Source organism: Strigops habroptila, chromosome 1 (assembly GCF_004027225.2).
Source record: "Strigops habroptila isolate Jane chromosome 1, bStrHab1.2.pri, whole genome shotgun sequence".
Classification (NCBI taxonomy): domain Eukaryota; kingdom Metazoa; phylum Chordata; class Aves; order Psittaciformes; family Psittacidae; genus Strigops; species Strigops habroptila.
In genome coordinates, this window is record NC_044277.2 from 102,159,842 (window position 1) to 102,186,691 (window position 26,850).

The 26,850-nt window shown below is 47.9% G+C and overlaps 1 protein-coding gene across 2 annotated transcripts in view; it reads right to left on the bottom strand.

The window, feature by feature from the left end:
- The window catches only part of LOC115609418 (mitogen-activated protein kinase kinase kinase 3-like), an 80,518-nt gene extending 53,970 nt beyond the window's left edge, over nt 1-26,548 (bottom strand). The window contains exons 1-2 of one of the 2 annotated variants that reach the window (XM_030489615.2): nt 26,387-26,548; nt 4,249-4,328 (exon numbers count right to left, since the gene is read on the bottom strand). In XM_030489615.2, the coding sequence (XP_030345475.1) occupies nt 4,249-4,252 (4 nt within the window). In that variant the 5' untranslated portion in view covers nt 4,253-4,328; nt 26,387-26,548. The remainder of the gene's footprint in view (nt 1-4,248; nt 4,329-26,386) is intronic. The other variant, XM_030489626.1, reaches the window with a different exon arrangement.
- Between the last annotated feature and the right edge of the window lie 302 nt (nt 26,549-26,850).

Below are 26,850 nucleotides of genomic sequence, written 5' to 3' on the forward strand. Positions count from 1 at the left end.
CCAATTTCCACCCTGAGGAAGACGGGAGGCAGAGACAGGAATACAGCAGCCAGAGTCAGGGCTTCCCTATAAAAACACAGAATGCTGCAAGATAAGCCATGCTACATCTCTGACTCTTGGAATCATAGAATCGTTTAGGTTGGAAAAGACCCACTGAGCCTAACCATAAACCTAACACTGCTCTTGTTCAAACCTGTTATTTCTTAATTGTTTTTGCAGATTAACATTGGTCTGTGAGAGCTGCAAGCAGGGGCTAGACCCTTAAAAAGAAAAATTAGCCATATTTGAGAAAATTTTGTATGTTTGTAGCTCTGCTGAGAAATTAAAAAAAATTTAAAAAAATAAAAAGTAATAACATAAAATAAAATAAAAATGCTTTCTGGTTTTCTGGCATGATGCTTTTTTCCCCCTACAGTATCTGCCTGCAAAACTCCTCACTGCTTCAAAGATACCAGGTACTGGTTTCTCTCTCTCATCCCACAACAAACTTTCACAGCTTTTTTGCTAAGTCTGCCCTTAAGTCCACAGACACTAGCTACCCTTTCCTTCAATGGATTAACATAATTAAGCCTGGGGCAATTTTTCCAGCTTATTTTCCTGCTAAATTTAAAATTTGCTCCTTCTGAAAAAGGGCTTATGCAACTAAAAGGCAGCCTGTTATTTTCCACCTCTATCAGTTTGGGCTAATGAAAGATATTACCTCTTCCCAACAACCCATACCTCTCTCTCGAGCATACTTGAAAGGAGAAAATTGTTTACCCAGCAAGAAACATAGCTGGCAAGTTATTTTCCCTGATTGCCTCCGATACCTCTGAAGGTTATTTGTGGGCTCATAAAGACCTCTTTCTCCCTCCCAGCCCAGCTACTTCCAGTGCTCAAAGCCACAGCCAGAGCCTGTGAACTCCTAACATGTTGCTGCAGCAACAGATGCAACATCCCAAATCCAGAAATGCAGGTCCAGTCCCACATTCCTTAGCTGCCCAAAGCACCTGGCATGACCCTAAACAGGAGCCCTGGGTGCAATAGGCATGGTGCCAGGAAAGGGAGAAGGAGACATGGAGACCTCTGAACTCAGACACCCCTCAAAAATAACAAATCCTGAGCTAGAAAGCCTGGTGTTCCTTAGTATAAGATAAACTGCTGTAATTCGACCTGAATTACTTTTTTAATAGCTCTCAACAAGCAAAGAGTAAGTTAAGAGCAAAGAGCAAGTGAAGAGCAAAATCACTGCTGTAGATGGAGGATTGATGAAAACAAGGCATGGGAGAGCTAAGACGTTAAGGCTTGTAAGCGTGGGCATAGGGAGAGTTGGCCGGTTCTCCCCCACCAACCAGGGCAGTTCTCTCCTTTTCAACAGCCCCCCAAAAAACACGGAATGGGTTAAATGGCCATTTGGCCATTGCAAATGGCTGTGCAAACAGACCCATCCTCCTTCAGCAAGCCGCTGTGCCTTCTGCCAGCCCAGCCTGTGGTTGTCTTCTCCAAACACACACACTCTGTCAAGACAATACTGGAAGTAAGCATCATTCTCCTATTTCCCACGCCTCAGATTACCTTTCTGCTAAAAGAAAAGTCACACTTGCCCCCAAAAAGTACTAAAGACCTAAACCTTTGAGTGATACGTACATATGCTGAACAGGTTAGAGAGATGGAGACATCCTGTTTTAGGACAACACTAAATGGGAACCCAAGTGATTTATTGGAGAGCAAAGCATGAAGCAAAACCAGAACAATTCTGTTCCTAGATCCTATGCTATATCCAGTTGCTCTTCCCTCCAAAATTAAGCCCTCTGATACATCCTGCAGAGGTATGTCCAAGTCCTTCGCAAACAGCACTAAAAGAATTAATAAGGGTTAAAAGAGACATGGTCATGGCAATGTCTATACAAGATAAGATGACCCAGTGCTAAGGACCTCTGCTCAGGCTTGCCACAAGCTGGCATATGTGGAGATATTGTCTTGGACCTGCAACAGCAGAGCAGCCTACCTGCAGCACCAGGATGCCAGGGGCTGCAGAGGGCTAGTCCAAGCACGACTGCACTGCATGACACAACCAAACTACTATATCAGAGGTGCAGCCTAAAGCAACAGAAGAAGTCCCCACTTCCCTTCCTGTGGTCTCTACATGGTCTTGCAGCTTCCCTAGAGCATGTCCAGGAATAAACAGACCTATGCTGAACTCTGAGACACTGCACAGACTATAAATAGAATCCTAGGAAGAAAGACCTGGAATGGACCATCAGAGATCACTTCATCTAACACACCACCTTTGTGGTCTACCAGAATGGAATCTATGACAGGACTGCAAATTCCCTGCTCTTCCCTTGAAAATGTTCCCTCATCCCAATGTATAGAGGAAACAAACACATGTAAAAGGGGGGGGGAGGTGTGTTTAATAAAACCTCAAAATTTAGCCTCATTTTCTGTATGTCAGCAAAGTTGTTGCAACAATCCTTTAACAAAGACCTCTTGCTAACACTGATCAGGAGACACATCACTTCATCTCGCCCCAACAGTCAATCCAGAGATCAGACTCAGGACCACACTACGATCATTTCTGAATGCAGCCTGGCAGAGCTAACTGGTCCCTACACAGGCATTGATGCTGTTAGTGACAAGCTACAGTAATGCTCTGAGCAACAACATCGGGGGAAGGGGACATGCACAGCACCTTCCACTCACACATGAGTGTAAGCAGGACTGCAGATCTGCATATGACCCCTACTAATGCAGCTTACCTTCCCCAAACACAGTTACAGTGCCTTGCAAAAAGGTGCTCTCTTCACTACAGTACTCCCACAAATTACTGCTTCCTCAGTGTACGCATATTATGTTTACAGTTGACAGTTTGAAGGTACCTCGTGCAATTTGTACCAACCACACTCTCTGTAAAAGTCGCCAACAAATTGACTCTCTGTTGAGAGCTGGACTGCGGCCAGCAACTCATTCCCTGCTCAAAGCAAGTCTGAACTTTCCTTCTTAAAAATAAATAAAATACTGCATTGGCAATGCTGCCAACTTTTAAGTGAAATGCTCAGCTTCAACCAGGACTCCTTCAAGATCTCTTCTCCTTTCTTGGGTCACCAGGTCAGGAAACCATTTCAGGAGATAAATTTAGGCTCCTCTGGAACCTGCTTCTTCTGGTGAAGGAAACAGGACAATCCAAGCTCAACTAGCTCCACATGGTCATCGAGCACTGACATCCATGTGAGGTAGAACCTGGCCTTGTTCTTCAATCTGCTGAGCTTTCTCTTTTCAGCAAAATTAAAGAAAAGGAGCAGAAAACCCTACAGTTGCTGGAACTGCTACTAGCTGGCAAAATGGCTTGTAGACCACTTTGGAATTGTTTTTGTGGTCAGTGTTCATTCTGTAAAGAGCTTTCTCACACTTTGCCATGCTCCTAAATGCATGAAACACTGGCTGAATCCCAAACCTAGCAGTGCTGCTGTCAGTAAGGCATGTGTCTCCTGGAAAGCCCTTTAGCAGGGATGGGAAGACACCAGGAAGACCCTCCTGCTGTACCCACCTGTGTGACAGGTTACAAGCACAGTAGCACAGCATGGACATTTGCCTGCAAGTAAAGCATGATTTTGCAAAAGTAATGTGGTGAGTTTGATGGCCAATGGCATGAGAAGCTGAGGTGGGCTGGGACTTTCACACTTATCACCTGCTCATGTGAGAACACCACCAATCTGATTATTCACATGCTCAAAACGAGGGAGTTCAGCACTTCGAAGTGCTCCAAATTTAGGACTTCTTTTTAGTAGTAGAAATAAGATCAAGGTCATTCTGTACCTCCAGAACTGTAAGTAATTTCCACTTTCTTTAAAAAGTCTCCCTCAGTGCCACAGAGCACCTGACACACAACTATTCCAGTGCAAGAGGGAGAATGTGCAAGTAATCTGCATCACCCATTAGAAAAGCAACACACTCAGGCTCTGTTTGAAACAGAAGCTTCCTTGGGAGAAGAGATACAGGGAATGAAGATGCTCTACCCAGAAATACAAGGCAGACTTCGGAAGAGGCTCCACCTAGAACATGACCCACCAAACCACCCTGACAATAAGAAAAGAATTTGTCCAATTTTGGCACTACTAAAAGGCAAAAAAAAAGAAAATTAGAATACAATGTAATATCCAGCCAGACCATCTTGGCAATGTTTCCCAATCTGTTGTCATGCTTGGTAGCTCCCACAAAAATTAGCAGGCTGCAGGAAAATCAATTGCTTCACAGGAATCCAGTTCTTACCCATCTTTCCATCTACATCAGGCCTCCATTCCACTGGTCCCAGACACTTGTACCTTATCCTCCACTCTCAAGCATCCACCCTGTAATAACAAACATACACAAAGGTTACAGATTAATTTTGACATGGAGACAGAGACAGAACAGGATCATTTTTCACAAAGCATTTCCCCACCATCACCTGGGCTGGCCTTTTAGTTAGGAATTGAGGTCATGAGGCCTCAACTGAGGCCCTTCTCTACACACCCCAAAGATAATACACTATGAACCCAGTACCTTTGTGGTTTTAAAATCTTGGAGTAAACAACTTACTTACACTTGTGCCATAGGTCTCTTTTTGTTAAGAGCAGACCATCTTTGATATGTTATACTTCTAATGCATTTTTACAGTATTTAATGTACTTAAATGTACTAACCCTAAAGCAGTGCCATCTCTTTAATGCATTACATTTTGCAGCATCCCTATGGGATAACTTGGGGAACAGACAGACAGCAGGACATGGAAATTCAGTCCCAGAGGCAGCCTGTATCAAAGCAAAAACCTAAATTCAGGCCTTCCAAATTCTAGCCAAGGTTCCTCAAGGCTGGACCAGCTTTCCTTTGACTGCATGGGGAAAAAAAACCCTAGTGTAGGCAGCTCTCACCAGCAATGTATGTCCCCTACAACCCTCATGGCAGGCATGTCCCTAACAGCCCTCTGAGTTTCTGCCTGTTGCCAAGTGCTTCTCATGGCTATCCATTAACCTGCCCAAAACCAATACAGAAGTGGGCTCAGTCACCTGGCATCCTGCATTTAGCAACATGTGCCCAGCAAGGATTTGTTTTGGTTTTGTTTATTCTCACCAAGAAACTTAGAGTGTAAGCCTGAGCCTGCTGGAGCCAGTCTTGCTCACTTGTGAAAAACCTCATTTTAGACTGAACAAAGGCATAACCCACCTAAAGGTGGGCACCTTTTAAAGAGCAGTATGATAGAAGCCATCAGCAAAGACCAGTCCACTTCAGCTGGCTGATAAGCACACAGATTTCTTGGTCGTAAACCTGTGTGATGGCACAAATAAATGGAGAGACATCTAAAGTACTTCATCAGACACGCACAGAGAGAGCAAGACATTCCTGTCCTGCAGTCACTGCAAGCAACATGGCCCCAAAGTCAATGAGAGCTGTGCGTGCCAGGACACCGACATGAATTCTGGGGTGTTACCATGCATTTGGCAGAAGCAGTAGGAAAAGGCACTTTGGAAATCTCGCAGCTCAGTCAAATCAATTTAAACACAATAACAAATCTGAATTGAACCAGGAATAATCTCAAGCATGGATTAAAACGATTTTCTGCAGCTCCAATGCCTTGGTGCTGGCAAGCAGGAGGATATTTATCCAGCCTATTTTGAGAGAGACAAGCAGGAAGGGAAAGCGATAAGAAAGCAGCAGAGGCGGAGACGTTCATGTGCCCCAAAGTGCGTTGTTCCTTTTGCTCCTGCAGCTTCCTCTCAGGACAGCACCATTTAGCCTAAGAGCCCACAGCTGCCGAGGACCCTGATCTGTCCATTTTCGAGACAAAAGAGGAGGCAAGGAAGTAACCAACGGGCTTGGAAAGGTTAAAAATCCTATCTTGAGAAGGAACCAGTCAGTCTCTGCAACACTGAATCGAGAGAGAGCAGAAAACCACCAAGCAAGCAGTGTAAAATTCCACATGATTATAACAAGAGCAGGAAGCTGTGCAAATCTCCAGTGCTTTTGCTTTCCAAATTGATGCAACTCTTCCAGCAATTAAGCTGCGTGTAGAGTTTGCTCCGAGGGCCACATGCAGATAGCCTGGATTAGCCCTAAATTCCTGGGATAGCCCAGGTTAACTCTCCTATCAGTGTATCAGCCTTTTCCAGTGGCTCTGTGGAGACCTTCCAGATCTTTGCAATCTATATCTAGTTACAAAAGCATGCACCTACAGGAACAGAGCAAATGAGCCCTGGAAAAAACAGGTGACCTTTCCCCCAGCAGAGCCCAACCCCATGCTCTTCACCATCACCTCTGCCACAGCCAGCCCAGGAGATCCCATTGCCCAGCTCTCCTGAGCAAACCAGCCCCCACACGCAGTGCAGGAAAGCTCCCCAGATATATGAGAGAAAAAGGGGTTTCTGTTTTAGCAGGTTTCTTCAACTCTGAGACTGAGCCAGCCTTCGAATTGGACTGCAAACACCGGTGATTTCCGTGGCTTCCCAAAAATACATACCAGCAGCTTCCTGTTACAGAAGGACAAATTCCTGTTTCTAGGACAAATTCTGGCCTTTTATTATCTCCCTTAAAAAATGGGGGGGAGGAGGGGGAGGGAAAAAGTAAGAGGAAAAAAAAGAAAATCCTTTTTCTACTCTGATGCACTTCAAAGCAGCATCCCCCTTCTCCTCCCACTGAACTCCCCGATCAGAGCCTTCAAGTCCTGGCAGTTTACAACACAAACCAGTGAGCATCTGAACCAGGGCTCTCACTGTGCACTCCACTGCTCCCACAGCTTGCAAAACCAGCCTCTACTGTACATCTACTCTCAATATCCACTGTCAATCTACAAACTACTGCCCTGGCAACCCTGCTGTGTACAAACACGTCCTACCAAGCAATGAAAGTAAGAGGTCAGCAATGTGTCATCTCCCAGGGATGTTGGGCGATGCAGTACTTATATTCCAGGTTTGTATTGTGCATGCAAGAGACTTCAGCTGCTCCTGTCTGCTCGGGAAACTGCTGGAGGTTACTTAACCTGCAGTATAGATGCTCTCTCTCATCTAGAATAAAAGCAGGTTTGATTTGATCAAGCTGAATTCAGTTCTGCAACTGAAAAGGCTTGACTTCATTACGGCTACATGACTGCAGAGTACGAATATCTATTTTAAAAAATAATCTCAGCTCTTCCCTTTTCTTCCCATACTCCTGGCTAGGAAGGGATTAAGTAAGACTAAATTCAAGTAGGACAACAGTAACATTCTTCCTAGCTAGACATGACTCCAGCTTCTGTGCATCTAAGTTGCAGAAAGCAAAGCTGGGTAGAAGAGGATGGAGAAGAACAAATTTTCTCTGGGTGTCAGGGAAGAGAAAAGTGGTTGCAAGAGACTTACTGAGAGGAAAGACGTAGGATGGGGGTTAGGAAAGTGTGAGGAGTGCAGTCCAGCATCAAGAGCTGGGCGTCATCAGCAGCCTACTATTGGTCTGGAATGAAATTTACAGTATCACCTACTACAGAAAGGGCTTTTCTTACTCTACAGAGGCTCAGCATCCAACATAAAACATGGCCTCCAAGTCAGGATGTCTTGCCACTACTGCAAGCACAAGCAAGTGGCACCTCCCTCTGCAGTTTATCGTTCCCAGCCTTCCAAGGAAAGCAGCACCTACTCATTCCTGCCTGAGCACCACTTAACACTCTGGTTTGAAGGTGTAAGGACACACCACTGAAAAAAAATAATAATAAGCCACACTTGCCCCTGAAATACGGCTCAGCTGGAAATACTCAAACTAGCATTGCTAAAATTGGGACTTTCCTTGTTTTTTCAAGCAGCAGGGAACAACATGTTGGGCTCAAAGAGTTTAACAAGCAAGAGTCAAGCGGAAAAAATCTCTCCTTTTTAAGAGCTGACCACATTAACTTTCAGCAAGTTTCCGGGAGTCCTGCCAGGGCGCTGGAGTTTTGTGTACTACGGAACTGTTAAAAATATTATTGTAAATGTTATTTTCAAAAAGCTTCAGAGGCCAGCGCTGGGGTAGTGTTAAAAACAACAGCAAAGCAAATGAGATTGTTTTAACAGTGAGAATACAAACGTATGCATGCTGATAGCTCTGTCAAACAGCCTGCAGGCTTGGCAGAGATGGATTCAAATGCAAAGAGAGAGCAGTTGAAATATTACAGGTTTCCTCAGATCATCTCAACCTCATCCTTACAGTTTCCTCTAGACACTACAGAACATTTGACTTTGTGCACATAGAACTTCTCTGGAAATAGGATCCATATTTCAGATCTACACAAAAGAGTAGCTAAATTTTGGTGACACTTCAGGCACTTCAGGTTCATGTCTGAACCCTACTCTCATGGCATTTTCCACTCAAGTTATCCAAAGGATGCATCACACAGGGTAGTCAAAAAGTAGCCATTTAAGACTATGCGTCTATGTAGATGTGGCACTTAGGGATGTGGTTTAATGGTGGACCTGGCAGTGTTAGGTCTACGGTTAGACTGGGTGATCTTAAAGGTCTTTTCCAACCTAAATTCTATGATTCTATGTTTATGAGCATGAAACTGGGATGGACTTTTTGCAAACACATGTGTAACCAGGCCAGTTTTGCAGGCATAAATGCCAAATGGGCTCAAGGAATGAACTTCATGAGCCAAGATAAGGAGGGGAAAAAAATCCCTTCCTGAGCATGCACTGAAAGCTGCGGAGGGACTTTTTGACAAGGGCGAGTAGTGACCGGACAAGGGGGAATGGCTTTAAACTGACAGAGGGGAGATTTAGATTAGACATTAGGAAGAAGTTCTTCCCTGTGAGGGTGGTGAGGCCCTGGCACAGGTTGCCCAGAGAAGCTGTGGCTGCCCCATCCCTGGCAGTGTTCAAGGCCAGGCTGGACGGGGCTTGGAGCAACCTGCTCTAGTGGAAGGTGTCCCTGCCCGTGGCAAGAGTTGGAACTGGGTGAGCTTTAAGGTCCCTTCCAACCCAAACCATCATATGATTAGGCTGCTACGGAAGAAGTGACATATGTACATCAGCACAGCTCATGTAACGAGCAAGCCAGTGCTCTGGGATCTACAGCACATGAAACCCAACATGCAATTCTATACAAATACTCATCAGTTGAGGTTTCTTCCCCCCTCACCCTTTGGGTGGGCGCAACACCCCAGAACTGCTTAAGAATGTTTTTCACAACATACGTTGCTGAGAGACCTGTGCCTAAGAGCCGTTGTGCATGATGGAGGATACCTTTAGTCAGTGACCCAGCCAATGCAGCTGTATTCAACAGCTGCTTTTAAAGAAAAACCTCCTGATGCTCCAGCACAACCTGTACATAGAATAAGAGCTTTAAAACCTGCATAACTCCTGCTGTTAACTTCCATAACAGCCCTTTAAAACAGCCATTGAGATCTTAAAACCTCACCCCTCTGAACTCTTCTTCTCACAAATGACTTTGTAAATGAAATGTTGCAGACAGCATGCTCCAGTAAGTTCTTTTTTTCAGTTAGTTCAGTTAGTTTTTCATGCTTTACAATGATAATCCTGAAACCAAATTCAGTGAAATAAGCAGAAATTTATACTGGCATATAAAAGAGCTTTGATTTGGCATATAAATCTCAAACTTTTGTAAACTCATAAAGCAAAGCAGCAAATCAAAAGAATTAGAAAAGACTCTTCTATCAGCAAATTCAGACAACAGAGCCCTATCAAGTCAGAGTTAATGTATTTTTTTTATATATATATATATATATATATAAATAAAACAAATCAAGCGATGAAAATTTTCCAGAGAACAGATGTGGTCACCACTTGTTTGGTTCTTCACTTGCATCAAGGTCTGTACAGCACAGAATTGTCTCTACTGATCTCACACTCATTCCAGAGGAACTGTCTCCTCCAGCAACTGGTAGAGCCAAACCAATTTGCAGACACCCTTATTACACCCCAAAAGCCAACTTGGTCCTACCATACACTGTGCCTAAATGCCAAGTTTTAAATCAGACACTGAAGGGACAAAGTCTAAAGGATCCGCGCTCATCTGCAACCCAGTACGTTCATCTCCCCAGAAGCCAGCTGAGCCAGGATTATTTAAACACACAGTCCTGCCTGCTGGGGGTGAAGTTCTGCATCATTTTGCCTTTTTACCGGGCAAAATCCTGTCAGATAGTGTATTTATCTATCTGTGCACTTATAAAGAAGAGAGAAACCCTGATGCAAGTTACAGAAACCCTCCGATTTCAATGAGCATACCCCTGCTAAGTGAACACAGAAAAGGCAAAGCTGTATCTCTATGTATAAGATAAAAGCCAGTGCAGAAGTGCTGTACTTTCTTCCTCCTGCAGGTTTTTGTGGCCTTATTTTTCTGTTTCTCCTCAAGTGACTGAAGACTTGGTGGAAGGGAAATTAAAACAAAAAAGCATATCTGGAAAAGTGAGGCTTCAGGCCTCTTTCTTCCATGTCCCTGGGAAAAACAAGAAGGAGCAGAAACCAAAAAGGAGCAATAGATACTAAGAGTTTCAGATTAAATATGCCCTCAGAAAAACATTTGTCTCAGAGCAGACTCTTTCCTGGGAACAGCAATTGGGAGAAAAGCATCAGCACAGTGCCGATCTGCTACCTGGCACCAGAAATTAAGTGTCTCTATGAATGAAGCTTTACACTGAAGAGCTACAAAGCCAAAAGCTGTGCAATAAAGAACCTGGCCTGAGAAATGGCTCGTCCACCAGGGACCAGGACACCCAGTTCTCCATGAGGATAATGGCAGGCAGGAACCAACCCTGCCTCTGTAGCTTTGACTTCTATGCATTATGAACTTTAGGAGTGGGCCAACATGCTCTAACAGGGAGGTTAACACTAAGTGACCAAGCTTTGGAGAAGGACTGAGGGAGGTCCATCCTATCCCCTAAGTGAGCAGCAAGGCCTTGTGGCAGGATCACGGCTCTGAAGCCACTGTGCCATCTTCTATGCTCATCCCACCTTCTGACCCACTTTCTCTCGCTTGCAATATCCTGCTGACAGCATACAGGGATACAGCCTGTATCTCCTTTGTATGCCTCCTGTTACCCTCAACTGCTGCAATCAATAGCCCCTCTCGCAGCCATCCCCCCGCACAGCTTCCTCTTTAACAAGCCGCAGCCTCACGCCTGCAGCCTGTCTGGATTTGATTGATCACAACTCAAACTTCCCGATCGACTGCGAAGCCAAGGGCTGAGAGCTAATTGATCACTTTCTGCTCCCTCAGCAGCTACCTGCTTATTTTGCTCATAAAAAAAAAAAAAAGCACGCATGAAAAAGCATGAGCTCCACAGCACGTGGGGAGACCAGGCCCCCAAGAGCCACCACAGAATTTGTAAGGTCCTTTTCTTACTCATGCCACTTCCATGCAATTCTGGATGGAGATTAGATCAGGAAGCAGAGCTCCACAAGTGCTTGGTGGCAAGCAAAGGTTAAAAGACATGCTGCGGCTTTGGGCAGAAGGACCATGTTTCTGTATAGCCCCAGGACACTGCTGTCTCCAAAAGTTGCTGGCTTATGTATGCTGTCAGTGGGGTGGTGATGGGATTATGAAACGGAAACACACTGGTCAGCTTTCACAGAAGTTTTGTTCTCCTTGACCTCTTGACTTGTAGCATCACATGAACTCAAGTACACTTGCCTTCATGTGTGACTGAATACACATGACAAAAAATGAGCCATCAACAGGGCAGGAACCAGTCTGGGCAGCACATGGCCATATGCTGATGCAAGCTTACAGGTCTGTAGAGCATATGTATTGCCCAGGGCCTCCTAGGTCTACCCTGGCTCTCCTGCCAGCCCTTCACCATCCAATTTTCATGCAGCTGTGTCTCTGCAGAAACATGTCTCTAGCACACGCAAGGCAGCTTCTTCTGGAGAAGAAGCAGCAACCTCTAGTTCCCCAAACTGCACCACCTACAGCCGTCATGGAACTGTGACCTGCTCCCCCAGTGCAAGGCGCCAGGTCGTGGCTGCTGCACTGACTCTCCTTCATTCTCCAAGCCCAGTGGAGGGAAGAAAAGATGAGGAAACTGAGGAAAAGGCAGAACTTGCCTCTACATCTGCTTAGGGCATTGCAGAGTGTAAGGCTGAGAGCATGACAGCTCACCAAGGCCAAGACTAGCCTGCAAGGGTGGCAGAGTGATGAGTAATTTCCTCTCCTGCAGCATCCAGCCTAGTGCAATGCAATGGAAAGTCACAGGCAGCAGAAAGCTGTGGGCTTTTTCAGCCATCTCAAAGGAAGTATGACCTGAAGACTTTGAGAAGCCCATCACCCTCGGGAGACCATGGACCAACCCTGAAACATCAAGGCAGCCACATAACACCTCTGAACTGGAAGACTAGCTGCTGAGCTGCTCCAAAATCAAGTCACTTATTATTTCACAGTGGGGAAACAGTCAACTACTTTTAGAAAAAAGCTCTGGAGAAATACAATTCAACTCAATATTGATTCCCACAGCTCTGTTACAGACAGACAGAATTAATTCCCAGGATGGAAAGAAACATATGCCTGCATATCAAAACAAAATACAGAAGCCTTTCCAGTTCTTCAGCTGCATTTCAATGGAAACCAGAAGGCTGTCACGATGGAAAGATTTCAGTTTTCTAATTAATCCTCCCTGCTGAGCGTTTAATGCCACTAATTGATGAGGAAAGGCTGTGTCCAGACAGTGTCTGCAATTGCTTTTTACATCTTTAGACCAAGATTTCTCTAAATTAAATAATAATAAGGCAGATTTGCTCCCTGCATGCACCGTGGCCTTCTCCAGCGCCCTCCTCACTAGAAGATGTCTGATTGAAGCAAGGGAGCCGAAGCCCATGTCAGAGCTCGTTTACAAGTGTTGGAAGTTTTCCCGGAAAACGTCATCTGCGATACTGTCACTTCCACAGAACATGCAAAGAGAAAGACCACTGGTGCCAGAGACACAGTCTGTGCCATGAAACACCCAGCCCCTAACCTCCATGGATCTAGGGGATAGCTTCTCCCAGTTCAACAGAGCAATTGCTCAGCCAAGAGATGCCCTGTAACACCTCCAGAAAACTACACAAAATGCACCATGTCAGGAAACAGGTCATCACACCCCACACACAATGCCATCACCAGCAAAAACATCCCATTGGTGACAGAACAGGTCGGTTGCTCACCTGCACCACAGAACGGTACTGATTTCTAATCCTAAATATTTATCTCACACTGACGTTGACCAGAAGACATCTCTGGGGCCAGCAGAGAGATCCTAAATGCAAAAGCCAACACAGTCTCAATAGGAGAAGGCAGTTCAGCACATGCCTGGATATGAAATTTCTGCTTCCACCCCATGTGAGCACATGCCGTACCTCTTCCCTGAATTATTATATTTATTAATAGGCTGTCATTATATTTTATTATATTTATATAATATATATATTTATATATATTAAGGACAGAATCTGTCCCTTTATACTCAACACTCAGCAATTTCAATCTGGGAGATGCCGAGTACTCTGAGCTGCAAATGAGATCGGGGAGTGCAAAAGGGAAAAAAATGCACGTGCATGAGGCTGTGCTATGGTTACTGAGGAATAATAAATGAAGCAGTGTTCATGGTCCCCAAGCTCTGGCCTGAAACTCCAGCACTGATCTGTTTGTCATAGCAATAGCATTTCCACCTGCACCTTTCTGACATCTCCTCTGGGAGTCTTCACACACACCACTGCCATAGATCATGGAGCCCAGACCAGCTGTGCAGATGTCTAGCTGGCTGACCTCTCCTTACCAAAAGGCTTCTGATTTTTTCTTTCCCCCTATTAATATTAGTTTTCAAGCCACCTACTCCATCATAAAGTAAAATTAGCTTATTCCTAGAGCATTAAAAAAAGACAAGCTCGAGCTGATGCCTGCACAAAGTGAGTTCCAGCAAGTCAATGGGAAGGCTCCAAGCATGCAAAGAATGTCGAGTCTAGAGCTTTTGGCCCCGTTTCTACAAGATCCTGTTGCTGCAAGCAACTTGTGCACGTGCAAGTCAAGTCACGCACGTGCAGAGTCCCTCACCTGCACAGGCTGGCTGCTATGCTTCCATAGTACCCAGAGTAAACTACTCCTGTCTGCCCAACAGCCTATTAATAAATATACACTAGGGAGAAAAATTGCACGCCAGAAGGGAGGTGGACGAGATGATCTAATAGGACCTTTTCCATCTCTTAACTTTTATGCTTAGTCACAGGATAAATATCTCCCACGTTGTAGAGAAACATGCTGGCTTTGCTTGCCTGCTTATGTTGGGAGAGCGTTGCCCTCTGAAGACATCTCGTTTTCCAGCTGCTATTTCACTCACGCTAACAGGACTTACCCAGGGAGAGTTAAGCAAAGGAAGGCTTCCATTTTCCTGGCTTTTGGCTTCAGTGAGCTCAGGGGCACCCGAGTGAGACCCATAATTCCCGTCTCAGCAGCCACAAGCAGTGCAGGAACCTCATTTCTATATTATCAGAGCACTTGTGCTTCTCTGAGCACTCCAGCCTGATCCTGTCCAACGTGGAAAGGCACTCAAGATACTTCTGCAGAAAGCAGGTTGGCAAGAAAACAAACAGCAAGCATCCCCTCCATCAACCAGCCAGGTCAAGCCTCCCACAACAGCCTGAGAAAACAGCTTGAAAAACCCAATCCCAACCACCCCACAAAGGGAAATGCAAGGAACCAAAGTGTTTGGGGAGAAGAGTATATAGTACAGCTCAGATAAGACATCTTTCATTGGATTTTGCACTGGCATTGATTGATGTCACTAGCAGCAGCAAGGCCATCTCTTAGTTCTAAAATGCAGAGGAAGGTCCAGCAGCTACATTACTCCAGCATCTCCAAAGCATGTCCATGCAAAGCATGTACCAATATGCAAGGTTTCTTCTGCAAGAGACCATCACATGTAATCCAAAGAGCAATTGAGAGCCTCCGGATCACAGATCTGCAAATTTCACCATGTAAGGAAAAAACCTTTTATCATATAAACTATAACATAATCCATACACCATAAAACGAACCAAAAGCCACACAATCTAGATCTCTTGCAACAAGACGGACACCAAGGGATGGAGAAGTAATGCTGAAAGGGGAGTCAGGAGGTTTTGCTTCATTTCAGTTCAGCTGCTGGACCACGGGATGACCCTGAGCACTGCCAATGCTCACAGGAATCAGTGTTTTTCATGAGCACCCAATTCCTAGAGTCACATGATTACATCAGAATCCACACTTCCTTTTTTTTTGTTAAAAAGAAGTACTTGTAGACGTCAATAAAAACTGAGGAAATTAATGTAAATCATGAAGTTTGAAATGCTCAAACAGAAACAGAAAAAAGATTTAAAACCAAATCACTATTTCAAACTTAATTATTCATTTTTTTTTGGATGAAACAATGTGATCCAGGATTCTTTTCCCCCAACACTATATACTGGAAAGCTTAGACTGGGCAGGGAATGATTAATTTGGGGACATCTCCACATCACCATCTGCAAGTTACAGATGAGAAAACACATCTTTCATAGCAACACCTGCCTAGAAACTAGGTAGCCCCTTTGAGGAACCCCAGTGCTGGCCTCCTTAGTCAAAAGAGCATTATGCATTGGGGAATGATATGAAGGCACAGCAGTTATAAAAATTAAAATTAATAATAATACAGCAGAACAGTTTTCCAAATTTTCCTTCCACTTCTTATACCCAGCATCAAGCAGGGTAAAGCCCTGGAAGTCAGCTATGCCAGCTCATCTGCTGGCATCCTCTGCTCACCAGAACTACTGGATTTACAGCCACTGGTAGGTCTCGCCCAGCAGAAATACCTTATGGCAGTAACTAGTCTGTAAATAAGGACTTGACCTTCTGAAGAAGCCTTTGTTGGCTCCTACAGACCTCATCCCGTGCTGCTGCTGAGCCGTGGGGCAGTGCTTCAGCCTCCTGTGCCAGCCACCACAGCACTGCAGGCACATGGGCTGCAGCTAGCCACCACTGAAGAGTAATGAACTCTGGCCCACATTCAAATATCCATGAGCACCATGAAGACAAGACTGCAGGTCATATTTATTTCCTTCTTTTGCATTGAAGAAAGCTATTAAGATCTACAAGACTTTGATCTAGGGTGTGCTGTGCTAGGCATAGCATGGAAAAGGAGGTAAACACAACTCTTCTGATTCAATCACAGAATCCTAGAATGGTTTTGGTAGGAAGAGACCTTAAAGCTCATCCAGTTCCAACCCCCTGCCACAGGCAGGGACACCTTCCACTAGATATGGTCGCTTAAAGCCCCGTCCAGCCTGGCTTTGAACACTGCCAGGGATGGGGCAGCCACAGCTCCTCCTGTGGTCATTAAACTGGTTAGTCACCCATTAAACCCGTGGTCTTTACCCACTATGCCCAAAGCTGAGACACAGGGAAGTTCAGAGGAGGAGGAGAACAGGAAGGACATGGGAAATCATGGCACACACGGCAGCTTCAGGTGCAGGGTGCACGCACAGGCAGCAACCCCAGAGCCAAGCTCAGGGGGTAGCATCCATCACCCCGACTTGAGCCCAGCTGTGCCATTCCTCGAGCAAGAAGGATTTGCTTTCATCAGCCGTGCAGGCAGAGACGATGTCAACTCAGCTGTTCCTGCCTCGCAGGACATGCACAGGGGCAGTAAAAGGAAGCCTCACTGTTCTCGCTGGCAAATGTTTCTGCGTTTCTGTATTATCACATTTTTGAGATTACAAGGAAGTGAGCACAAACCTGTTCAGCCACATTGTTCCCACTCACCCCTGGCCAACAGCTGGGCAATTACACTTCTGTGTTCCTGCTGTTCCCAGGACAGATCTGCTGCCCCTCTGAAGTCTTTGGGCAGCTCTAACCCATTTCCCACAGCACGCAAGGATATGCTTCTGCCTGCCCCAGCTGCAGATCTTAACCACGGCCAAGCACTGGCAGAGAACATGGACAGCACCAGAGGTCAGTCCACATCTATCAAATTCCTGAACTCGGCTCACATTGCTGTATACACTGTTTAACTAGCCTAACCCTCGCTCCTACCACCACCTGCAAAGCACAAGCACGCTAAATCCACCACTCCATGTATCTGCCTATTCAAACAATTACCTTCTGCTTGCCAAGGATTTCCTCTCCCTTCTCTCTGCCTGCTCCCAGGTGCCATCTAAAAGGTGGGAAGCCTTGGGAAGGATACTGCTGAGGCTGCTGCGACCTGGCTGCAGTGGTGGCAAAACACTTGGGGACCTCCTGCTATCTGAAGTTATCGCACAGCTATCGCTGCTCTGATTTCCTCAGTGATGTGAGTGCTGCTCCCTTTAGACTGCACAGACAAAACCACAAAGTGAATCCAGAGTCTACAAACACGATTTTTTTTTTAATTACAAAAATAATACCAGATTGACCAAAGTCTAAACCACCTCTTGCTAATACTCTGCCTTGCAGCATCGCTACAGAACCAGAGTCCTCTATTTGAGCAAACAGTATCCACCAGAAAAAAATTGATGCAGTTATGGTTTTGTTTTCAGAATTTTCTCTGCACCTCCTTCTCCTTCCCCAGAAGGATTTGCTTTAAAAGCAAAATACTACCCGTAATGTTTTTAAAAGGAGAAACACAGCATACAGCTCTGTAATACTATTAGCACCTTTCCCGTTCTTACAGCAAAACGTGATTCAATGAGACATGCTACGAAAATTAAACAGATGTGGAAGTTACAGGGTTTGGGATTTCCCCCCCTCCCCCTTTTTCAAATGAATTAAGTTATTAAGTGAGCTTAAAAAAACAGATCACACATACAAAGAAACGGGTTTGGAAATCCCCCTCCCTCCACCCCCACTGCTATTTGCTAAGGAAACCAGATGCCCAAACCCAGCCAAAAAATGATCTCAGCCATTCTTAAGAGAGCCTACAGTGCATTTTCATGAGTCATGGAAAGCAACAACTCGTTGCTTTGGTAATGCTAGGTAATCAACTGGTCACCCATCCACAACCAGGCTTTCAGCAGTAAGTCAAAGAGCAGACCATTTCTTGACAGATTACGTCAGAGACAGCCCCAAAATAGAGCCTTGTGGCAAGTCTACCTCGCAGGAGGTTTTATAGGACATGCCACAAAGCATGTCCTATAATAGCATTTAGCAAAGCATTCAGCAGACAGGATGCCCCATCGTCCTGATCCCTGCATGCAGGGGTTCCCACCTCCCATTCCGTGCTCTCAGAGCAGGCAGAGATCCCTGCTATGGGCAGCAAATAGAGAGGGAAGCAACAGATGAAGGCAGGGATTAGCAAGAAGTCCCTTACCCATGCTCTCCCCACGAGCCAGGGCAGACAGGAAACCTGCTGCCCACCAGCCCAAAAATTAACACTGGGGCAAGCAAGCTTGTAGTAGGAATTGCAGGATGCTTCATCCACCCAACCTCTTCCAACCATTCCAGCACATACACGCAGAACTTTATGCATATATGCACACAGGCACATGAAAGATGTACTGAAGCTTTTAACAGTCCCTGACCAAATTGCTTGCTCTTATTTCCCAAGGACTGCAAGCTAATAACCAGAAGGATGCCAATCTGCAGTTAAGCAGAACACTGCTATGTCTACCACCACCTCAAGACTCATGCAATATACACGCATGCAGGTTACCAAAACACTGCAAAGGGAGAAGCAGGCTTTTGAAATATGTATTATATATATTCCATTCCCCTACCATCCTCTTTGGGTGAGGGCAGCTACTACAGGGGCACCACTCAAAGCCCTCAGTGATCCTCCATGAAGATGGTGGTGTTCCATAATGCAGTTTAGAATCTTTCAACCATACATTTCCAAGGCACCCACCTGAAATCCAGCCCGAGAGAGATCATGGAGGTGGGAGGTTCCTTTTGCAGCAAGGGGAGATCCTTTCCAACACATCCTATGTTCTTCCGCAAACACCTCCCACCTCCATCACCTCTTGGTGACTCCCGCAGCAAACACACAGCCACTGCTGCCGGAGAGGCTCCCACAGAGGTAAGACACCAAACTGCACCTCGCTGGCAATGCATGCTGTAAAAGGCAAATCAGCTTCCCATGTAATGATGAACCAGGTACTGGAGGCCTTCCTCCATCTCGTCCAAATCCCAACAGCTCTGGGACTCTGGCAGTCCAGGACAAAAGTGCAGTATGCCACATCACCTCCCTGGGACAGCCCAACCGGCTTCCTGAGAGGGAAGCTCTCCAGCACAGGATTTCCTGGACATAAGACTAAGACTGGAACTAGCTCATCCCCTGCCTTCCCCTCCAGAGACAAAGGACGGTTGCAATCTTCAGTACCTTTTGCTTGGGGTCCAAAAGCTGATTGTTTGGCCCCACCTCCTATAACACAAGCTGCAAACAGAAAAAACATCCTCACCCCTTACAGCCCCATCCCGATGCCAACCAGGCATGTACCAGATATTAGTCACACCGGGAATGTTGCAGGTGAAGCTGCTGAAAGAGCATGATGATTAAACATCTCTTTTTCTTGAGTCACCAGCCAGGAAATACAGCGACACACATCGTGCACATCTTTAGGACTGCAGCATCTTGGGGAGAGCATTGTGGAGAGCCTCAGCGAGCACCCCCACTCCAAACAAAAATAGGCAGGAGCAGGCCTGCATCCTCAAATCATTCATGCTCAAGAGATCATTTCTGCCAACGAGGCGACACCAGACCTGTCTTCGGACGGAGACCATCATCAGGGTATGTAGAAAAAAACACAGGTGCCCTTTCATCAGAGCCACCCATGACCCAAGTCAGCACCCAGGAGCACTTCCTATTCCCTGGCTGTACAGGCAAAAGTAAGCGTATCGCAAGAAGGGGAGTAAGCAGACATCAGCCCAGGCCACCAGTGAAGCAGATCCTCATAGCCACCAAAGCCAGCATGATCTTTCCTAGCAGAAAACCAAAGATGGGGAGCAGGAGAGAGCACCAGGCTGTGTGGACCCACATCCAGGCAGCCCTGATGGTCCCCTCCCAGCCTCAACACACAGAAGGCCACAACAGGAGACATTAGCAGGGCTTCCTCTGGCTGCCACCATCAGAGCAGCAGCTCTTGGGGGCCAGCAGGATCCCAAATGCAGTTTTCCAATGTAGACCCAAGAAATAAGCATGCCAGGACTTGCCCCATCATGGTTCTTCCAAGGCACTGTAATTGGCCCCCTGTAGCCACGGTTCAGCAGCAATTCACAGGAAGAGCAGTAAAACACCTTTCCCTAACCATTTCCCTCTGGCAAAGCACCATACAGCTTGAGAGCAGCTTGCATGCACCCCACCGCTGGGCATATCCCAGGCAGCAACAACCTTCAGAGCTGGACCTTGAACCTTTCAATAAAACCAGTGATGCAATAAACTAAGCACAGCTCAACACAGCCTCTGTTTATCTCTTTATTTGCCACCAGGACCATCCAAAGAGAAATAACTGAAATATCTTGCATATTTCTCTAATGACTCTTGCTACTCTGCTAGCACCCGCACCGAGGGACTAAGACCAAGGAGCAGCAAATGCATTCCACCAGTTTATTAACTGGGTGCTCAGGTTTCCCAAAAGCCACTCTCCAAGCACGAAGCCAGTAGAAGGATTGCAGCAGAGGGATCACTGCAGTGGTTTTGTGGTAAAAGGCAAACAGGTGCAGCGTGAGCACCTTGCATGAGCAAGGCAAGCTTCACAGAAGCTTGAGCCAGCCTGGTATCTTTACTGAAGGATGCTTTATCATTTCAGCAACCCAAGCCCTGCTCCACAACTCCATACTACATCAATGCGTTGACCAACCTCAAGGAAAGTAAGCCCAAATATCTGATTTCCAAGTAGCAGTTATTCATTGCCCGCACACTCCCGGACCACTCAGCCCACACACCTCCCTCCAACCACCCGCTTCCACAGTGACCGAGCTATTTTTGCTGCAGATATCAAGGTGAGTTATCAACCCATCGCTTATAGATAACATTATCAGCCACCCTTTGTGATAACACTGCACTGATCCAGCATACAAAAAAGGGACAGTCCTCCCAAGAGCACGCCCCAGGTAGTGGCAGAGAGGACATGGTGAGAGGCTGAAAGGAAGGGTGTATTTAAAACAGGGTTTCTGTGCATGCTCACACACCTTTCCTTCAGTTCACCTTCACCACCAGCTATTACAGGCCTCACCTTACACTTTCTCCCCAAGCCATGTTCCCCAACCAAGTCTTCCTTATCACAGCACAGGGGATGCCTCAAACCTTTTGCCTGGATCAGAGACAAGACTTCCCCCATTACTGAGAGCTGGCAAGAGCCAGATATGCCCATCACCCTGTGACCACCACCCTTCTGCAGGACCCTCATTGCCTTGGGATGCCACCTTGCAGAACAAAAGGTGCAAACAGCCCACTATGAAGAGATCAAGTATCTGCATGATTCTTTTAGGTTCTTATCATGGAAGGCACTGCACTATTTCGAGTTTACAACTAGATTATAATGATCTTGTTGCTGCTTAACCACAAAACCCCAAAAAGGTTGTAGCACAAAAGCACTAAGCAACCCAAGTAATCCACCATCATGAAGGGCTTCCATGTACATATACAGAACAGTTCAGTTGGAAGGGATCTACAACAATCATCTAGTCCAACTGCGTAACAACTTGAGGGCTGAAGGACAAGGACAAGGACAACCTCAACAACGACTGACCTCAACAGGTACCCCAAAGCAGTAACATGTTCCTCTGAACCACGACAGCAACAGCAGAGCCATAGCACAACACAGGGCTCACTTTTGCACGTGATGTTTTAGCTAACAACTGCTACGTGCAAAATTTTCAGTAGTCCCTTGGGAATTTGTGGCCACTTGGAAGCCAGAAACACTTTCATGTGAACAAGACAAACACAGGACAGGACAGTCCTAGCAGTGCAAGAGCACTCGAAGCATTGCGGAGGCCACCAACACCCTTCAGCAGTGTTGGATTTAAGGCATTCCTGCCTCCTTCGCAAAGACTTCTTATCTCACCAATTATTTTCCCAAAGCAATTGTACAGTCATTTTCCCTCCAAACCACCTAGCTATCAATCAGGTATCCAGCACGCAAATTCCTGGCCATAGCAGGTTTGCAGGGCACCCCTAATCCACCCAGGGCTATTTTTAATAGCAACTTGGTGTTTAATCACTACGGGCACACTCAACCCACCCTCCCACCCACTCTGAGGACCTGGCCTGCACACATGCTGTTTACGCAGCAGCCCACAAGGTAGCTTGGCCAGCTCCTTCCAGGATCTAGCCTTCACTGCTGGGCACGGCATGCAGCATGCGTTGCCAACCGGACTTTGTCCCGTGCAGTTCTATGGTGCTGAGCCAAACCCTGGCTCAGCTCCACCCTGAGTTTCATTGCTGTTGTGACTTGTCCTCCCTGGGCTGCCCCGGATCATCTTGCAGAGTGGGGAGTATAAAATTAAGGGAGCTTTCAGGGAAGTGACAATGAGTTCTGCATAAAATGGTGGCCACTTTGGATTTTAACTCAGGAGAGCCAAACAGGCTCCAGCTCAGGATTTCAGAGTCCCTTGGTCTCTACTAGCATTTATATTAGATCACCCAGGGTAGGAAAAAAAGTTGGGGGAATGCCTTTGGGAGCTGAATCCCCTCTCTTAGGGGGGTACAAGTATACCTTTCACCCTTGACTTCTAAAATCCTCAGAAAGTCCAGGTCAACCCCCCAGGGTAGCCCTCACAGATGTCCCAAGTGCTCTGGGAACAGAAGCTGGCACCGGAGAGCAGACACAGTGATGACATGCAACAACACATCCCCACCCTGGGTCACAGAGACAGGGAAGTAATGCAAAGAGCTGCAAGCAGCCACCACAGGGCTTAGCTATGAACTCACACCCCCCATCTCGCTGAACCCTTCCACCACAGCCACTGCAGCACCAGGTGAGCTGGCTTTAGGCCAGACTCTTCCACGGGTCCCCACTACAGGCCACGCTGATGCTGCATCTTCCATCATCCCCGGCTCAGCTTGGCTGCAAGCCCCGCGGCTCCAGAGAGAGCTCCTGGAGCAATAGCCCCAGCACTGAAACCAAGCAGGGAGCCACGTACCCCCAGCCTGCAGCCCCAAACCTCTTTGCTAGCCCCACTGCAGCGTGCTCCCCTTACTCTGTTTTCTGCAGGGAATAGCTCCCCAGTGGCTTTGAAGAGGAAGGTATCAATTTAAAGGAGATCTTTGCTTTTAAATTCTTGTGTCATTAAAGATGAACTGTGACAGACTGATTTGAGCTGGATACCAGTAGGCATTTTAGTGAGTAATGGGAAGATTACTTGGCCAGACCAGATGAGAACTGCAGGGACAGACAGAAAACAAACAAAAATGCCCACATACCCATGCTCACACGTGCCCACCCGCGCCTACACAGACAGAAAACCATTCGTCTCATCCGTCTGATGCTCACCACAGCATTCACCACATCACACAATGGCTCACGCCGCACAGGGCAAGCTCACGGAGACAGCATGTTTTAGGCACAACTGAGACAACCTCTGCATCTCACATAGCACTCTGTAAAGGCAGAAAAGGTGCCAGGAAGAAACATGGCCCTGAGCTAGCATGCACAGGGAACTGCTCCCCACAGGGACTCGCCACAAACACATGGTCACCCATTTCTCCTTGCGGAGCTTAAATAGGAAAATAAATAAAGCCCGGGGATTGAGGGTGAACCCTCCAGGTTCAGGATCAGTGGGGCCATTTATAGCCTTTCTAAAATGAGTCTGAGGAAATAAAAAATAGTAAGTTGAATTCCATATTCTGCTTCTTATGGCTCTGTAATGCATTTTCCATCTCCCTGGTGCACAGCTGACATTCTGCACATTGCACTTGCCTGCACTATGTCCAGAGGAGGGAGTGGAAATGACTGAGCCCAGCAGCCTCCTGCTACTGCCAGGCATCAGCATGCACCAGCCCCATCACCCGCAGCTCTTTGCCGCGGGAGACGGGCTGCAAAGGGCTTGGCCACCTCCCGAGAAAGGCTGGCATGTGGGATGCGTGTCCCCCTCCTGTGCTGGATGTCAGGATCTAACAGAGTCCAGAGGTTTGTAGAGAGAAAAACCGTGCTTCCTTAGAGCAGATGAAGTCTACAGGCTCAGCTGCAGCTGAATATCTTTTCTTTTTCCTTTCTTTCAGATGATCTCCTCAATTAGGAGAACCAAGGCAAGCTCAGAGCAATCACTCCCTCCTGATTCTCAGCTCTGAGGTTTGCTGCTTCTATGTGTAGACAGACGTGTATGCTCCAAAGCCAGCCTGTATTCACAGAGCAGTCTAATAAAAGACATCCCTTCTAACAGCAAACCCTGACTCACTTCCCTCTAGCCTCGACTAGCAGGTCTCCAACGGCAGGGCCAGATCAGAAGATGCTGCCAGCTTTCACTCTGGTTCCCACATCCATCTGAGGAGAGCAGGGCTGGAAGCACATCACTTTCCACGCTGCGGCAGCACACTCCGTCCCGCCACTCTGCCGGGGAGCCGGGCACCCTGTGCGATCCTCACCAGCATCTTCCCTCACCATCACTTCAGGAAACACATCGAGTCCAAGCGGCACACTCACACCACAAAGCATCATCAAGCAAGGGTTCGGAAGGGATGGAGAGAGGACCATGCTCCTCCAGCTGCCGCAACTGCTGGTTCTTCGTGATGCAGTCTCCCATCCTGGATGAAAATCCAGGCTACATCTCTCTGCATGAGCACACTTCCCTCATAGGCTCCAACAGCCTCCAAAAAAAGAAATGCAGCACCTATCAGCACACACTGACAGGGCAGAGCTGTGGGGTTTTGATGGAGATTTAAGACCCATGGAAAAAATTGCAGCACCAAAACTCGCTTACAGAAGGAAGGTATAAAAGATCCTTTAAATCCACATCCCGCCAGGCTAGCAGCCCATCCAGCCTCATGTCCTGCCTCCAACAGAGGAGCTTTTAGAAACTGTAAAGCCTTCCTAGGGAAAAGGCTGAGCCCAGCCATGGAGGTGTGCTTCAAGTCCGCAGGAGCCCTGTGAAACCTTGAGCCCCTGTTTATAACTAATGCCAAATTAGGGGTTCTGGAAACAGGACCTTCTGGCACAGGTATCACGAGACACAGGTAGTCACAGGCAAGCCCCCAAACACAGCCGATCTCCTGCACACCTTAAGAACAGCTCCCAAGAGCTGCGCTCCAGGCACAACTCCTGCATGGAGCTACATCAAACTGCACGTGTCCAAGTGGAAATAAATTCATGTGGTGCCACAGAAGGAAATTTCCCCAAATCGATCACACCAAAGAAGCAAAAGAGCTTGACCCTGGATATCCCCAGGATCACACAAACCCCAAGTCTCCAAACCCCAAACGAGCCCTGTGTTCTCAGTCCACGCACCCGCAATGCATGCAGACCCTGCACCGCGCCAGGAGCGGGTCTACTTCCAATAACCACGGGATTACAAGACAGGAATTGAAGAGGAGGATGAAAGCAGCAGCCGCGGGTGAAACCGCTCTCCAGGCTGAGCCGGGCCAGCGACAGCCGCGCTTGGCCGCCGGCGGGCCCTGGCGAGCAGCCGCCGCACACCCACTGCTGCTGGCGCACAGCTCCCACCTCCGCTCCGCTCCCCGGCGGCTGCGGAGGGCTGAGGTTTGGTGCCGGCAGAATGAATCCTCCCGGAGCAGCAGCCTGACTCACGGCACAGCTCCCCACGACAGCCTGTCACTCCATCCAGGTGGAAATCCAGCTTCCCAGCTCTGCCAGGAGGCACGGCCGCTCATGCCATGCGGGTACCGGCTTCCATCGCCCGCCGCTAAGCCTTCCTCCCCGCCGCTCATCCCATCCTCACCACTCAGGACAAGCTGTGCAGGGGGGACTCTGCTCAGGATGAGGATGGAGAGTGAAGGCCGGGCTGGGCATCCCCACAGCTCACGGGACACGCTGCTTTCCACCGAGGCAGGACCCAAGTGACTGCAGCCAGCCACGCACCCACCGGCTCAACACTTCAACGCACCCCGAAAGCGGGATCTGACATCAGGGGCTGTCCTGTCAGTCAGCGGCAGCCGGGACAGGCTTCCAGGTACGCTCATGGCACCGGGCAATAAACACTGGGGAAAACAGTCACCCGAGTGCGCTACCAGGAGGCGAGGGCTGTGCTGGGAAAGGTCAGTGACCCAAGGGGAGGCCGGTGCTGCCCGAGCTCCGCACCCCGCACACACCATCCCCCGCCACGGCGAGCCCCTGCTCACCCCCCCGCCTTCCCGAGCCACCTGCCCGCGGGGACGAGCCCCGCTTGGAGGACTTAAAAGGGGAGGAAGAAAAAGCGACCGAAGCCGGGACCCGGCTGCAAAACTATGGGTCACGGCTGCGAAAAACACAGTTAAAAACAAACTGAAAGAGCGAAACGAACCCGCAGCGGGTGCAAGGACCGACCGCGGAGCGCCCCGTCCCCGCGAGTTAGGAGCGGAGGGACTTACCGGACCGGCGGCGCGGCTACCCGCGGAGGGGCATGGCCGGCGGCTCGGAGCAGCGCGGTGCCCGCGGGTCGGCTCGGCTCGGGTCGGGTCGGGTTTGGTCGGCTCCGATCCGCTCGGGTCGGGTCGGACAGATTCGGCTCCGCTCGGCGCGGCGACAGCAGCGGGACGCGGGGCGGTGCACAAAAGCAGGAGGAAGCAGTGACGCGCGGCGCCGCCGCGGCCAATAGAACGGCGAGGAGGGGCCAGGCTGGCTCCGCCCACACCGAGCGGGATGCCGCGCCACTGGGGGGCGCCACCGCGGGAGCACCCTCTGGAATAGGGGTGGTGGGACCCAGAGGTCCCACATGGGATTAACCTGATGGAGAGAAACGGTGCTGAGACCTCCTGACCCCGAGAGATGGGACTTCGGGGGTTGCAGCCTTGGAGAAGCTGGAGAAACCTTCCCGCAGCAGAGCCTCCACGCA